General features: G+C 46.9%; 1 protein-coding gene across 7 annotated transcripts in view; it reads right to left on the reverse strand.

Annotated features, from left to right (window-relative positions):
- The window catches only part of BCOR (BCL6 corepressor), an 81,367-nt gene that overhangs the window by 23,669 nt on the left and 40,388 nt on the right, over positions 1-17,310 (reverse strand). For 6 of the 7 annotated variants that reach the window (XM_088160380.1, XM_088160381.1, XM_088160384.1 and 3 more), the window contains exons 2-7: positions 15,242-15,371; positions 13,694-13,772; positions 9,948-12,776; positions 9,202-9,255; positions 8,556-8,739; positions 370-651 (exon numbers count right to left, since the gene is read on the reverse strand). In XM_088160380.1, the coding sequence (XP_088016506.1) occupies positions 370-651; positions 8,556-8,739; positions 9,202-9,255; positions 9,948-12,776; positions 13,694-13,772; positions 15,242-15,327 (3,514 nt within the window). In that variant the 5' untranslated portion in view covers positions 15,328-15,371. The remainder of the gene's footprint in view (positions 1-369; positions 652-8,555; positions 8,740-9,201; positions 9,256-9,947; positions 12,777-13,693; positions 13,773-15,241; positions 15,372-17,310) is intronic. The other variant, XM_014876792.2, reaches the window with a different exon arrangement.

The raw sequence follows: 17,310 nt of genomic DNA on the forward strand, positions 1-17,310 counted from the left end.
ATTAATCAAAAAGCCCCCTCAACTTAAAACAAAAGCTACATTTCACTTTCGGGGCATATAGTCTCAGCTTTACCACCACACTATGCATTTTAAAGCTTCGCTCATTAAGGGTTACATGCACTACAGTAACTTGCACTGCTGTGGCTACAGTGTCCAATGACTAGTGCTTTATCCTTACATACCAAGTTTTTTTTATATATACATATATATATACACATATATATACATACATATATATATAATTTAAAGTGAAATGACAGTGCTCACATTAGTAACTAGCAAGTTCAAAAATGGAAACACATTAAGCCAAAGGGACGTTCCTTTCACAAGACATTCCTTGAGAGAGACCAAATAAAAATGCTGTCTTACCTTTGGAGCTCTTCTTCTTTTTTGCTTTTGATATAACTTCATCCTGCAGTTCATCCACAAAGTTTTCATTTTGGCTGCCATCATTTTGCACTCTCTCACCAGAGTGTTTACGTTTCCTGTCCAGACGTGGACATGAATGTTGGCCAAAATCTTCTGTTGGCTGGTCTTCCGCCTTTTCATATACAGAATGTCTCTCTAAATAACATTTCTCATTTGAGAGATCTTTTTCCTCTGGAGTTTCAAGAAAATGACCTCGGTTGTTTTCTGTACTAGTAAAGTTACCTAAAAATAAAAAACAAACAAACACCACAAGACCTAATAAATACGACACAATTCATTGTGAGAAGGCTTTGCTCTCTGATCTCTTCAATGTCAACTCCATCATGACTTATGGCTCATGAGACATGCAAATAAACACAAAATTGTACTTGGGAACAAGTTTGCTCTGCCCAGCCTAAGGCAGCAGTTTTCTCAATAGTTAAGCACAAAATCCCCAAATGCACACTACTTTGTGCTGTTTTTACATTAATTTAAGAAGCACAATATTCACTATACTTGTATCCATAGAAACATCACAATATGGTTTTTTAAATAAAGAAACATCTTTAGATACTGAAAGTACAAACTCTTTTCAAAAAGCAACCTCAGCCCCCTAAACTGTGGCAAGTAACAATCCAGTTCAAAAATACCTTCTGATGACAACCAAGTATTAGTCCTCCCTTAATTCCTAATCTTTCACTAACTTCTCCCATCAAATTGCAGAGTCTGACTTAAAAGCATTCATCCCTTCTTCGGGAGATATAAATGGGATACAGAACATGCACACACGGACACAGAAATACCACTAAGAATAGCTGTGATATTTCACAAAAAAGCAGTACTTGAATCCAAGGTTATAAAAAGGCTTCCTCACTTCAAGTAACCAACCAGTCACTGTACCTCACATGATCTCTGTCACCTCCTTTTAAAATAGACCTCAATTTTTTCAGGAGTATTTCCAGCAATAGCAAGAGGGTGAGCTCTGAAAAGCTTACTAGAAACTAGTCTGACAAATTAGCCACAAAAACACCCATGCTGCCTCGCCCGCACTAACTTCAGCTTCCCTCCAATACTGTTTGCCCAAATTCAGAGACAGCCTATGCAGTTTTAAATGGATGCCTGATTTAAAATTACACTTAATCACCATCTTGAATAACATTATTTTCTTGGGTTTAACCAAACTAGCAAAGGCAAGGTTAGGCAGAGATGCAGTACAGACTTCATGGCAGATAATCAGCTCCTGTTTACAATTCCCAAAAACAAGCCGGAATTCCCACGTGTTTTAGCCCTCCTGGTCAACCAATACCCCACACTTCTGCTGCTGTTTGGCAAATTGTATGTCCCATCCTTCTTCCCCACAGCTCACTGTCCCTCTTCCTCCTTCTCCCACTTTCCTTCCTGCAAACAGATTTGCTGGTTTCCCACCTGGACTCCAGACAGCTCTGTTGCCCTTCCCTCGCGTGGATCCTCTCTCCCTTTTACTCAGTCTCTTGTCCTGTCCAGCCTGGCATTCTTCACCTTGTGCTCTTCCCCCTTATCAGGGCTGACACTGCTCCCCTGCAGCCCCTTCTCCCCTCCTGTGCCCTCCAAGACCTACACCACTAGCAGCATCTGGAGGCAGCCCAACTCTATCCCCCCCCTTATCTTGACAGCACCTTCCTACAATTCTGCCAAACCCCTCCTGGTTTCATGACCACTCTCAAAGTAATGGAAAGCTGGGGGGGTGGTGAGGGGAAATTCCCTGGTGAGTTTTCTCTTCACCACAATATGGAAATGGCTCCAAGTAGCACCAAGGGCTCTGGGAATGTTTGTGGGCACGGAGACACCCCAGCATAATTTTCACACTGCTTGGGAAGCTGCCTGCAGGGCTGCTTGTAAAACAGCACAAGATATTGGCCAAGAAAAATCAAAACAAAAGCTGATTTTCTGCAGGCGAGCGGGACGCTCGGGCTGTTCCGCTGTTTGGCGATGCTCCTCTCCACAAGGCCGTCTGGCCAACACATGCTCCTTCCAAGACTTTAAAATGCACTTTGTCACACTTCTTCCAGCCAACAACGCTGAGATGTTCCAGAGAACAGGTATCTCAGCTTACTATGACCGTGCCTCTAAATCACAGAGTCCCCCCAATCAGAATGGATCTGGCAGCACCCTGTGTTTGCACATCTGGCATGAGGACACCGCCCCACAGCTGTACCCTATAACCACACCAAAAGCACCAGCAGCCCTGTTTGACACAGCATAAAAGCAGTTGGCCCAGCCACGTTTTAAGTATCACAATAGAAATAAATGCACCTATCAGATTTCACTTTACATTTTTAATGCAATCTGCTATTTTCCTCCTTTCATAAGGAAACATTATACTCTTGTGGTCAGTTTCCCTGATGAGATCAGGTAAGGGCACTCTCAGCCACACTCCTGCTGCCTTAGAGCCTTCTCATCTCCAGCAGCACCAACAGCAACACGCTATGGTTCATGCTGAGAGTCGCTACACTGGGATAGCTTTCGTGCTCCTAACACTGTCTGGCCTGAGAAAAGGCAGGCACATCCTGACCAATTCCCAGAGAAGCTCTTGCAGGGTCAAAGGAAGTAGCAGGCTGTAGGGAGGGGGGGTGATGGTCTTAATCTTTACGGCTTGCAGGAAACAGCAAGCTAATTCCAGCCTGCCACCACCGAAAGCAACCTGCCGCAGATTAATTCCTTCTCTATCTGCAAGAGGACTTGGCACGGGGATGCCGAGCGCCGCTCGCTCAGACCGTGCTGAAAAATACAGAGGGGAGAGACCTCGCTAACAGCTTGTCACTGTCAGCGTTCCTGCGGGGCTGCACACGCTGGGAAGAACAGCACACACCTACTGCACTTCATCCAAAAAACCCTCGCTGCCAGCAGCTCCGTGACACCTTGCCCGGTCACATCCGAGAGGGACCCTCCAGGGACCAGAGCTACATCTCCACAGCTGCCGAGCCAGGAATCCCTCTCAAGGACCGCCCGCTGCACACGCGGCTCTGCAATCCGGCTAACACCATCAATCAGGGAAGCGGCATCTCCCACCCTAATCCCGGTTGTGTAATGACCCTGCATCCATCCAGCAGCAGCGCAGCCCGGAGCCGCACGGGACGGGACGGGACAGGACGCGTCCTTGCCTGCGCGCCCCGGCGCTGCCGCCGCTCCCGCAGCCGGCTCTCCGTGCCAAGGAACAAAGGTCACTCACTGCTGGGGACACGGCACAGCCCACGGGCTGGCAGGCTCGCCTCGCAGCCTGCACGGACACGTCGCAAACCCAGAGGTTCTTACCCCTGGCACAGCTGTGGCTGCCTCACGGAGCGCAGGCTCTATTAATATTTTACCACCGGATTCCGCTGTGTCCTCAAACTGTTTTGCAAGCGACTGGGATCAGACGCGATGTCTCCCCAAATTAAGATATAAATGTCAACAAGAAGCACAGCAACATAAGCATAATGTACATGCCCAACAAGGATGAGGAAAATTTATCTGCTTTTGTTCCCACCACCCCCCCTCCCATGCCATGTATCTACAACATCCTTTTCTCTGCCTGAAGAAGAAAACAACAACAAAATACTTGGGAGTTCTCGTATCATCATTATTCAAACAGTGGTGAGGTAGCCAGAAACACAGGATAAACGCTGAGTTCTCATAGCAACACACCTCTATGAGTAAGGAGATTAAACTCTTAAATGTGTTTCTTCCTCAAGCCTCCAGTATTTGCCAGTCTCGCACCAGCTGTGACAACCAGCACCAACAATTCAAACCATTTGTCACTGTCCTACCAATCTAGAAACAGGGAAGAATTAAGAAGATAATTCTTCACAGGTTTCTGTCTGAAGCAATATTTTCTTTGTGCATGGGTTACAATCTCACAAGAAACAGTTACAGACAGGCAAAACACGCTACCCAAAAAAACTTTCTTTCGTTTTTCCATCTTCCTGTTGCTTTCAAGTGTTGTCAGCGAGACCAGACCCTCCCATCCAGCGCAAACAAGGAAACACATCTTCGTGTTTAAGTCACAGATTCTTTTGTTCAAATAACATGGCAGCTAAAAACAGCCTTTCCTCTTCCCTGGACCAACCTCTCATTGCGCTCACTTATATGCAAGGCACCCTTTATTCATCCAAGAACAGAAATGACTATCCAAATGCTAAAATCCAGTACTCAGCACGGAGATCACAACAACAGTAAGAAATTCCTTAAGACATCCTCAGAATTCAATTCTGAGTATGCCATGGGGCAGAGGGAACCCAACTGATTTCACTTTTCCCTCCAAGTACTTTTGCTTGGGAGCTTTCCGCATTTGTTTCATTCTGCCCAAGCCTACCACACTGCACAAACAAGTAACCACCACTCTCAGTGCACAGACTTTTTATTCTTTTCCCTTTTTTTTTTTTTCTCCCCCACTATGTCCTGTGGCAGGAGGGTAATAACTGACCAGGGCAAAGGACATGTTTACTGCCTTCATCTTTCATTTGTTCCAGTGTACACACTGACCAGCAACAAAAAAGAAAAGCAGGGTATCACCATGCAAAGGGACACTGGCACCTCAGTACAATGCTAAGATCAATTATGCAATGTGTTTTGGCACATTGCACCATTTATCTTCACACATACCAACTGCTTTAACTTTTTCCTCATGATCTCATGCCTTATGATTAGGCTTCTAATATATTGGGGTAATTTTGCCCAGCTAAGGCTTAAACAGGCAGTTTAAGTGTCTTCCATCCTAAAAAATTAAATAAACAGGTAAAGTCGTTCTCCCCAGTCAAGAAATGCACAATTTGTAGAATTAATTCAATCTTTCACACCAGGATAAGATTTTCAGAACCTCTGGAAGAGCTTTATTATGAACCGACATGCGATCATCACGTGCCCGTATTGATGCGTGTGTCCGTGCCAATAGCTTAAATCACTTGATCTCTGAACAATCCTATGACTCATGACATATGCATCCCATAATTTATCATGTTTGTGCTATGAAAATGCACTGGAGCAGCATTGCCTCAGCAACATTTACAAGTCACCTTGGCAACAAAGCAGCTTTGCGGCTGCTCTCAGATGCCCGGTCTCAGATGCCCAGCAAAACCTAGATGAGATGGGAGAGAACTGAAGCACTTCTACTTTACTGCTCAGCTTTAATTGCTCATTAATTAGCTAACATGGCTACCTACCTTAAATTGGGCCTTCAAAAAAAAAAAAAAAAAAAAAAAAAAAAAAAGGGCAAAACAAAAAGCTAAACGAAACAAAAGCCCACCTCTTTTACCCTTTCCCAGAAGGCTCAATGCTCAAACTTAAGGAGAATCCCAGTACAGCAAAGCCACATTGCCAAGTCAGAGGAAAAGTTTAAGGAACCGGATATTGTGCTTCCAAAAAAGTCTACACATGTGCAACACAGCTAGGAAAAACAGCAAGTCTTGGGACAAGCTAAAAAAAAAACAGTTTCCATCCCATCAAATGCCTCCGTAAGCATCACCTGCCTGTGTTTTTTAGCCTTTTGTTGCACTGGTAGGTTTAGAGGAGCCAAAGGGGCAGGCAGCTGCCAGGGCCCCGATGGGCTCTGGTGCTCCATGCCAAGCACGGCTGGGAGCTGGCTCCGTGCCACAATCACAGTTTTGGATGCAGTTTCCTTCTTCCCCGCCGACATCAGGCAGGTGAAGTGCCGGCAGTGGGGGCAGAACAGCTCGCTGGTTTCACTCCTCAATTCCCTCCTCACACAGGTAAAGGTGCGGCTGTTTCGCTTCCAAGCTAGCGCCAGACAAACACGAAACAGAGGGAAACAACTCTGCAAGCAGCAAGATCGCTTGCAGAAGGCAGAAAGGAAACAGAAGAGGCTGCAAACCATCAGCTCATTCCCGTTCAGGAGCTTTAAAGCCAAACGCCAACAGCGTGGTCAGAAATTGAAGGCAAAGGGAAGGTAAAAGATAAGCAGCCCTGGCTCTCACCGAAGGGGAAGGCAGAGCTCATCACCCCTTTGCCAGTCGCTCAGTGAGAGATGCATTAAGGCTGCTCGTGGCTCAAGCCCCAGTAGAGAGCCCAAGCCACCACAGTAGAGGCATTCAAGAGGTGTGAAACTCGGCTTCCTGATTTATCAGCTGCTATCCCGAGGGGCAGGAGGTGAACCACCACGATAAAAAACTTTTACTGAGACCTGAATCTGTACTGGTAAGTATTTGCTGCTGCCCAGGCGGGCGTACAAAAAAAGGAGCTCCCTCAGCAGAACAGATCCGTGCTTTTAGGAGTTTAGACATTTGGCCAAAGTCTGAAATAGCCTGTTAAGTCAGAGCTAATTAGCAGAGGAGAGGAATGAACTAACATAAGACTGAGCATACTTTCTCTGCTTCCAACAGTTATTTAACAGTCTCAAACAAATTTTAGCCAGCAGATTCAAGTGCCAGAGATCTCACTAAACGGTGAACCATATCATCAGCCTTTTGCAAGGATGGGGGGAGGGATTTCAGCATACAATTATGCTCTAACACTCATCCTCTCCACAGTCCCCCGCCCACTGCCCCTCCACAAGCAGCCCCATGTCCCTGAGCAAGCCTGCCTTCCCTCCCTCTGTTAATCCCCCGTGCCCCCCTCTCAACTCCACAGCCCAGCCCTCTCTGCAGCCAGAACAAGCCAGCAGGACTGCTGCTGCCACTGCTCTTCTAGCTTTCCTGCACGCCCAGGGTGGAATTTAACCGAGGACATCACCAGGGCATCCCAAGCCTTCTGAGGAGCAAGGAAGGCTGCGATGGGGACAGCCAGGGCAGCAGTCTGCCCAGCTCTCAGCTTTAGCACAGGGACTGCAAAGGCAGCTGTGCCTTCCTCCCCACAGCCACCTCGATACAGCCTGGAGAAGGAAAAGGTCTGCCCAGCTTCCAGACGCTCAGCCTGCCTCTCCCCACCCTGCCACCCTCTCCACTTCCACAATTAAAACTTTCCCTTGCTATTTTGCTATGCCAATTTTTGTTGAGGCTGTCATTTCAATGACAGTAATGCCACAGTAACTTGAATTTAGGTGAGTAACCGAGCAAGTACGATTGACCAGCATGCTCTCTGCCAAAAGCATTAAGCAAAGACCAGAACAATAATTCAAAGTTATTAAATTGCCTGAATGGAATTTTCTACTAGCCCTACTCATGAATCTCCACCTACCAAAGAGCACACTTAACCACTGAGTTACATAGCCACGCACACACACACACACACAGTGCAGTCTGCAGTACAATTCCTCTGTGTTTTGCAATGCTTTCAGCACAGATCTTTTTTTCTGAGTTGTTCAAAACAAAGTAGCAATAGAAGGAACTGATCCATTCCTTAAATACCTAGGTAAAACAAAACAAAACAAAAAAACAAAAAAACCTGAAAGGTAGAAACTGACAGAAGCCATATGCTTACCAAGAGTGCAAACAAAAAAGAAGTGATCTTTCTTTGCATATAGTAAAAAATCTCCTAATACCATTTATTTATTTTTAAGTTTATCTTACTTTTAGGATGCTGCATTCTCCATGGTCCTCTAACACCCTGTAACAGCCTAGAGGGAACAGACAGCCCCACAGGAATTTCACAGACTGCCTGCAGGAACCTGTGCCTCACACACCTCCCAGCCACTTCAACAGAAGTCACCCAGGCAAAGTAGCTTCTTATCATTTGGAGGTGTTACTGCCAGCTTTTATGGATCAGCCAGCTTGGCAGATCACATCCTTCCCCACTTCACTCTTCTGTCCTCCATCCTTGCTTTGAAGACTGCAATATTGGCATATTTCAGTGCTACTGCAATTTCAGGAAGCTGAACTCCTTCTTGCTTTCCCCCCTCTTCCCCCATTTCCTTTCTGTATTTAAAATATAACCTTGGACCTTTGCTCTCACTGGCTGATGTAGTACCCCGTCAGTTAAAAGGAGGATCTCTCTAAGGCACTAGCTCAGTGACAGAGAGTTAACTATCGCCTGAAAAGCAGGTGAAATGGCAAAGAAACTTGCAAACCCCAAAACAAGCACAGAGGGTACCAGACATGGCAACTCAGAACCTGCAGAGGAGGAGGTCAGTGACTTTCAGCAGCAACACGGTGAGAACACGAAGATCTGCTTGCTTTGCTGCAAGCTGCCATGGCAAAGAGACACATACACGCTTCAGAAAACCATCTAAATTCGCTTACATCTGTCATTGTCATTTTGGTCAGCAATGGCATCTTCCAGAGCAACAGACTTTGGCTTCTTTTCACTGTTTCCTTTCAAGTTTTCCCAGTCTGCCTGGCTGAATCTGCAGACCTCTGAGTCTTTGGTAGCTGTTTGGCCTTCTCTCTCTTTCATCTCCAACTCTGAGAAGCGCATCATTGCACGCTAGAAAGAGAATTGATATGAAAAAAAGTCTTGCAATAAAAACTACTTCATTTACCTTACCTTATATGAAAGCATTTCCAAAGAAAAATTGACTCAAAACCAGGGTTTCAGATAGACAGCTAAGGGTAGGATTTTAACACATCTGACTTGTAAAACAGTGTTCTAGCATCTTATAAGCAAATAAGCCACACAATTCTTTCATATATAAGTATATAAATATATATATATATATATAAAAGATTATATATAAATGTATATTATATATAAAACAAAAACATTCCATTTTGGAGGTAAAAAGAGACAAAAACAAAAAGAAATAAAATAAAATAAAAACAACAACACAAAACCGTACAATGAATAAAAGACGACCATGGCCCACAAACTTCCCTTTGTGTATTTGGAAATGAAATTTAACTCAAAGGTTTATGTAAGAGTCTAGTAATAAAAATTTGAAGAACTGACCTCACAGTAAGCAGCAGGTAGACATAAAATACTGTCCTCTTGTAATCCTTCCATCTATGTAATTAAAATGGGCACTCAATGGATCATTTAGATAATTTCATCCATTTTTATAAGCATAAACCAATTCTTTTCTTAACAATGCAAAACAATTTGGCTTAACTCATCCCTTCATTAAAAGTAAAACACCCTAAGAATATTCCTACACAATATCTGTCTATCATCCCTTAGCATCAACCTCAATACCACTCCTACTCTTCCCTAGGCGCTCGCTTGGCACCAACGTTGCCTGAGACCCGCTAATGCATGGCTGCAACTCCTCACCATCCATGGCACATTTGGCATACTAATCACAACTTCTGGGTATGCTGTGCTAGCTGGCACTGCAGGCCAGCTCAGAAATTACAGCCAGCGCCAAGGTAACATGCATGCCTGTCTGACTCCCCTCGAAACTGCACAAACATTGCATTAACGTGCATTAACATTTGTATCAGATCTTAGTAAAAGCCCTTTAAAGCTTGCTAGCCCATACATACCTATAAGCCACACTTTACATCTTTAAATCGCCTCACTCTCATTAACAAACTTACTTTGCTATTTAAAACCATTCATGGTGAGTATGCCCCAACAAAAACATTTTCTGGTCTCCCCACCTGTGTCGCTTCTCTCAACTTTAAAAACTCAACTGTGACTTGCAACACAGAAATAACAACAAAAAGCGCGGCGGTCGTTGGACCGCGCGGACTCACCTGCAACGCCCGCTGCTCCCGGCTGAGCTGGCTGGAGTCAGCGTAGAGTTCAGTCGTCACACACTTGAATCGGTCACCTACATAACCGGCAGAGTTTGCGATCCTCTTGGCCAATTTAGACGGCTTGGGTTTCAGTATTTTGCCATCAGCAGACTCCGCGTCGTCGGCTCCGTCTTTGGTATAGGTCTGGTTGGCATCGATGCTTGGCGGCGCGGTCCCCATGCAGAATGGCTTCGCATCCTCCTGCACCTTGCCAAAAGCCAGAGCTGGAGCATCGCTCTCGTGCGCGTTTTCCAAGAAAACAGGAGAAGGCTGGACCGCCACTCTCTCTTTAGGCTGGTTCACAGATAAATCTTCTTTCCTTAAGCCAAACACTGATGAACCCTGGGCTTGCTTGAAATTATAGGTTTCGTGAACATCATTATTTCTTCCAAACTCCTCTCTCATTACAATAAAATCTCTGTGCTGAGACGCCTGCTCTACCTTGTGCTTTGTAGGGTCATTAGTCTGATTACTGCTTTCTGTAGCAAAGCTGGCTTTCGTTACGTTTGCTTCGCTCTTAGCCTCTTGCTCGTCTCGCAGAAGATCCGGGAAGAGGTGTTTGTCGCTTTTTGCAGAGTTTTTACTGTGGCCAGAGCTCTGGTGCAATTTCACGCTCTTGTCACCAGGCATTTCGAAATGCATCTTCCCGCCACTCTCCAGGAGCTCTGGCAGTCGGCCCCGCAGAGCCGGGTCCTCATAGCGGACCCTCTCATGAGACCGCGACCTCCGTTCTGTCTTCTCCTCCTTATTGATCTCCAAAGCTGAATGCTGCAACAGCATGGGGTGCACCATCCCCACGCCCAGCGCATCCTGGTAGGTCATGAACTCCCCCCTCCCGGCGGGCAGGCTGTAAGGGAGGCCAGGTTTGGGAGCCAGGTGGGTGGGGTAGAGGCTGCCGTTGGGCAGCAAGACAGGGTGAGGGTAGACATGTCCTTTCCCGTGGAGGGTGAGAGGGCTGATGGCGATCCCTTCTGGAACTGGATATGGGAGGTAGCTCCTGGGGTAGGGCAGAGGCGGGGAGCGAAACGCCTCGTTGGGCGTCAGGAAGATGGGGCTGGAGGCCAGGGCAGTCTCGGTAGCCTTGAAGTTGGCTTCCTGACCACAGGATTTGGCCACCTTACTGCTGTGTTTCGCAGGCGTGGCGACAGGCTGCCCGACGTGCTGTATGACTGAGGCGGTGCTCTCTGCAGAGCTCCGCGCCGTCTTGGCGCAATCCACGTTGGCATTGGGAGCTGGTGACGCCGACGCTGGCCGCCCCCCCGCTGACACTGTCCCCGAAACGCTGCCAACCACTGCCTCCGTGCCACCCATCCTGGGGCAGGAGGAACTCCGCGGCTGTGGCATAACCCAGTCCAGTGCCTTGTTTTTCAGTTGGACATTCTTCCCAGCCTCCTCACTGGGGCTGGGACCAGGAACAATCCAGGAGGATGGCGCCGTGCTGATAATTTCAGGCCTGTAGATGGGGCAGCTGTTCCCTGGAGAAATGGTTTCTTTCTGAACGATGTCACTGCCTGGCAAGTGTGTCCCCCCTCCTGCCCTTCCATGCACCAGCACGGTTGGCATGATCTTCTTAGCGTGGTCTGACTTGCCAGCAGTTTCTGCATCAACCACTTTCGCCGACAAGTCCAGAGGTTTGTCAGTGACATCTTTGGTCGGGGTCTGCTTTTCCAGGAGTGGGGGTGACCTGCTGTCTTTCCGGTCGTGGCCAGCTTTCCGTGTATGGGGGGCAGATGGCAGGGGCGCCTCCCCAGCATCACTGCCTTTGGGAAGCTTCCCATTGGAGAGGCGAGCAGGTGGAAATTCACTGCCGATGTTCACATAGGGCTTTGGGAGCGTAACAGCAGAGGAGGGAGAGGTGGTGATCCTGGGGAAATGTTTGTGGAAATCAGCGTAGGCATCCCCGACCTGGGCAGGCAGGGGGAGGCGGGGGGACGGCCGGGGCGAGTGCGGCAGCAGGAGTGCGGGATCTGCTGGCAAATTGGCAGGGGCTGGCTTGGCTGTGGGGACCCGGGGCTGCTTGCTGCTCTGGATGTGGGGGTAGGCGTGTGTGTCGACAGGATTGCCTGGGCTCACACCCATCTTCCACGACAAGCTCTTATCCGGACAGTGCACCAAAGGTGGGATTGCTGGTGAAGCTGAAGCAGTTGAGAGCCTCATGGGCGATGCCAGCGATGAAGGGATGTGAGGGGCAACGTAGTGGGAGGGAGGCAGGTATAAAAAACGTTCACCGTTCGTACATACGGGCGAGTAAGCCAGGTGCTGTGGTAAGCTGTAGGTGGACTGCTGAGGTAGCAATGCCTTGTACATGTTCAACGAATACTTATTTGGTGAGTCAAGGAAAGGGTATATGGTGGGCGTTGCGCCCTCCATGTAGGGGCTTACCCAGGGGAGCCTTAGGTAACTAGCACCATTGACACCGAGGGGACTCTGCCTGTCACCTGCAGCTCGGTCCAAACCCAGTGTTTCCCCTGTCGGGACAGAATTTTTTTGTATTCCAGGAGGTGTTTTGTATATAGCGCTGAAGCCGTTCGGGGCTTTTCCAGAGACAGCTGCGCTTTCCACCGCTTCAGGGGGATTAGACTTAAACTGTATCTCTGGATTTCTTTCAGGAGTAAATCCCAGGCTGGCTATCGAACCTGCAGCATCCCGCGATTTTTCCGAGCCAAGTCCGCACAAGCTGGAATAGACAATGCTACCAGGGACTCTGAGTCCTTCTCGCATGAGCCCAGACCTGTCCATACTCAGAGCTGCAAGAGTGTCGATGCGATGTGCTGTAGTCGCATCCACCTTTACAGAACAAGAAGAATGTTACTTTCACATCTCACTAACATGACTGCCATTCAAGCTACAGATAGATCAGCATTTTGGACGAGAAACAGCGACAATGCAAACATGCTGTTTGTTGTGAAAACGTACAGAGGCTGATTACACTGGAAAATGGGAGAACAGGAACCTACGGAGCAATATATATAACACCACAAACATCAACACCAATCTCTTCAAATCCAAAATTCAAACAGCCAGGAACAAAGGTGTGAGGACTCAAGCAGCCAGGAGTGGCCCAGAGACGATGCTCAGAGGCTCTGCTCCTGTGCAACCACTGGCTCTTAAGCCCCAGCCCTCCCAGAGCAAGAGGATGTGGGCTGTGGTGTGGAGACCAGAAAGGGAAGGATGGAGTGCCTCTCCTCCTCATCCTCCTCCCGGACCTCTCCCTCCAACGCAGCTCTGCTCTGGAGCTCACCACCACCACATGATTCATGGGGCAAGGCATCTGAGGATGCAGCATGAAGAAAGGTCTGCCATGGAATTTCTTTCCCACCTGCTGCTCCCCACGTAGACTCAAAGAAAGGAAAACCCCACCAACTTTGCTGGAACATTGATATTCTTAATGCTTACATGAACTATTTTTGTTACACATGCTGGTATTACACATGGCATTATTCATAACAGCAAAACTAAGAATTTGACCTCATACAACAACACATATTACAAAGCATGAAGAGATTAACGAGATAAATAAACAAAACCCCATCCTCACTATTTCACAGAAACAACGTGAATGGGCCCAAGTCCACTAGGGCTACAACAGGAAGGTGTTTTAATAATTTCTCCAAATGGATTGCATAATAGCAGCCAGGGACAGGAGTCACAGTGGGGAGGACAGACACGGGTTCATCTACAGCATGAAGCTTATAACTTCTTACCACACTATGATTCAGGTGATTTTCCTCCCTCAACTCCAGTCTGCTTTTCGGTGCATCACCATCATTAACGGGAATTTTCCTATTGAAAAACAGAAGCTTACTATTTGAAAACATCCTATGCATCTTGGATCAGTACAGTACCATATCACCTCCATACTTTGATTCCCCTAGAGGAGTCCCACGAGATAACATATTTATCCTTCCCTGTACCTATCCATGCCGATTGAAAAGCAAGGACCTTTTGAAAATAAGCATAAAGGGTTTTGACAACAAGAACACACCAAGTGCATCTCAGAGCAGCCTCTTCCAAAGCAAGCAGTTTTTGTCAAGGTCTTCTCTTCTACTCCTTGCCCTTTCCTTTTTCCACGGGGAGAATATCCCATTTTAAACATACTCTGTTCATATACCATCCATAAACACTGCTGAGGATAAAATTAAAACACACACGCTAATATCATATGAACATCAGCTCTTCCATGCTAAAGAGGGAGCTGCACATCTGTGCCATACCAGTGTTGCAGCTCTGGGACTTGTTATCACAGAAATCACCAATAAAGAATATACCTTAGTGCCAAATTCCAAATCCCAGGGATGAAAATCACTGACATGCAGCAGAAGGAAAGTTTCAGCATTACCCAAAAGAACTCCTTTCAACCAAAGTGCTTAAAGGCACATCATCACCATAAAGCAGAAATGTGATTTTAATCCATTTGTTTTTAAAAGATTCACCTTCGCTCCAAGTAGCACATACAGATATTATCCCTGAACAACTGGGAGGAAAGTGGGGAGGGAGGGTGAGAAAGCAAAGTGAGATGCTTGGCTGTTTTCCTTCAGCTTATGTTTGCAAATAGTATTCCCTGCAAAGAACAAAAACTTCCACCAGCTTTTTGGAGGCTTCTCACACAACAGTGAGAGCAGAGAATGAGAAGAGAGAAAAGCACTAAAATCACACAAAACTGGCACAGAGAACTGAAGGCGCATCTGCAGCTTCTGTCCAGAATCATTTTGCTTTTTAAAAAGCCAGGATTTAAGGGAAGGGGATACCTGCCAGTGCCTATGTCACCCCATCCAACACTGTAATTTTGACCATCAACTGAATTGTATTCAGCAGGAAAAAAAGGTGGGGAAGAAGAATAATTCACTTGTGGAAGACAGACACTACTGATCCTATTTCACATAACAAGCTGTTGGTCCAAAGGCACAGAACACCAACTTGCAGGCACGAGCCCCTCTGCTGCAGAAAGTCACCACAAAAAAACGTGCACTATTTCGTTTCAAAATAAATTAGTTGTAAAAGCACATTCAAAGGCTGCTTTGGGGGCATCCCCACTTCACTGACCCAGGCTGCCTGTTCCATAATAAATCAGCATCTGCTCTACTGCTCTCAGGCACATCTTGACTCTTTCCCTTTGCCCTCCCTCCAAGCTGGGCTGATCTCGATGCAAGGTGGCAGCTTTCTGCTCCAGTATTAGGGAAACGAGCTAACTCCGAGACTTCGCTCTGCAGAATTACAGTGTGGTTTAACTTGCCAGAAGCTTAAATATTTACCTGTCTTCATTAATTCCACACATGCGGACCCTTTCATTGCTCATCCAGCTATGAACATTGCCATACAGGGGAGTTGCAGAAAGCATGACGTCTTCTTAAAAATCAACGCTTTTCTTCACGGTTTTATATTCTATTTAAAAAAGAAAAGAAGAAGAAAAAAAAAAAAAAAAAGTTGAGCAGATTTGTCTAGGAGGAAGTGCAAACATCACAGCGGAGCAGCCAGCCTCCCTCCGGGTAATTAATAATGAATGCAGGATTGGTGCGGGGAGTGAGCTGCCTACGTTAACCGCTAAGGGAGATACCCGGCAATAAAGGAGCAAATTGAGGGCATTTATAGGTCAGAGGAGATGGATCTTTTCCCCAGCGCACATCCAGAAAATTAAGAATAATTCCAGACTATCGACAAATAAAAGTTTCTTCACAGAAGAAATTTCATTTCCACATGAAATGACTCAGCCAGCCAAGTACACACCAGTCCCCAAATCTTCGTCTCAAATAGACTGAACTGAGGAGAGAGACCCCGTGAGCCTGGGAGAACATTCAAACAAGCCACAGGCGCTCACAAAAAGCCCTGCATTAGGAACACACAGGAGTAGGAGAGCATGGCAAGAACAACCACATACCGCGTGTATTAGCTACGCTGATTGCTGATAAGGCTTTTACACGAGGACTTAAAACTGAAGAGACACTGCTACAGAAGGCATCTAAATAAAAACCTCCCTTTTAGCGTCTGCACACGACTAACTTGGAGAAAGGGGTTAAAAATAGTAAGTGGGTTGGCATGCTCCCCACCCCTTGATTTGATTAAGCAAGGAGCCCTGGTGGCTTCTGCATTGGAGCTGCTGCTGCTGCTGCTGCTGCTGTTGCTGCTGCTGCTGCGAGTGCTTTCAGTAATTCAATGATGCCTGCTCACTCCAGGGAAAGAAATCATTAGCGGGCTCACTGGAGAAGTATTAGCAGTCCAAGAGGATCGGCACCGTGTGCAGCCAGAGAGGCAGGTGAAAGGTAACCACATTTTCACGTCCAGCGGCAGAGAGGGAAAGGCTTTTCCTACCCTCTACCTTGCCTAATGCCACCTCCGCTCGCATTAAATTCTAGTTTGCTGCATGAGCGAAGTGTCAGGACAAGCTGCGTTTTATTAACAGGATTATCGCGGCACATGATTTATTCCAGTGCAAGATTTTAATTGCTCTTCGGAGGTTGAGTCGTTTCTTTTGACTGAGCTTCAGCCTGCATCCTGCTGCTAAATGCTGGGTTAATAAGTAGGGGGAGCCTTTAATGCACAGGATATCCCTCAGCTCTTCCTCTCTCACAAAAATAGAAGCCTTTAAGCAGGAGGCATGATACTCCTTTTACACACACACAAGCCAGTAACGGGCGATTGACCACTGGGAGTTTAATGCCTAACGTCTCCCAAAGCATCCATGCTTCCCCAGCAAACTCATTTCCTTTGTCAGGCTACAAAATATGCAAATGATCACTTTGGCATTTAATAGGGAAGAAGCCCAGATTGGGCCTTTAACACAATACTTCACACACGTTCAGAGCGGTTTAAGAACTGAAACGGCAGGAAAGCCTTGTTCCCCAACACTTTTTTCTCCCCTCAGAGAGGCCTTTTGTGCAAAACTCCACGTCTGGAACAAATGTATATTAATGAAACAGCGCGTTGACCCTCCTTTCTCCACAACGGTTAGCTTTTCCTAATGAAGTCCGCACAAATCGCCGCGAGGAAACAAAAATCCACGGAGGTTAGTTACCGCGCTATCATTCAAAAGGAGTTATTTCACTGGAAAGACGTTTTCTGGACAGATTTACTGGTTTCCAGATGCGCTGCTCGTAATGTTTTCAATAGAGGCAGCAGCAGCATGGAGAGAGTGATTTAGGGTTTTACGTAAGGTTAGTAGCCACCCTTAGCGCGCTGCCTCATCTGTAAGGGACACACACGGGCTCGGAAAAAGGCCTCGACGGCACACAGCCCTGCTCCCTGCGCCCGCTTCCCTTTGGGGCCACGGCTCCTCAGAGGGGCTGCCTGCACCCGCCTGGCTTCCTCGCTGGAAATGTATCATTAA

The sequence above is a fragment of the Sturnus vulgaris genome, chromosome 2 (assembly GCF_052056855.1).
Source record: "Sturnus vulgaris isolate bStuVul1 chromosome 2, bStuVul1.hap1, whole genome shotgun sequence".
Lineage (NCBI taxonomy): Eukaryota > Metazoa > Chordata > Aves > Passeriformes > Sturnidae > Sturnus > Sturnus vulgaris.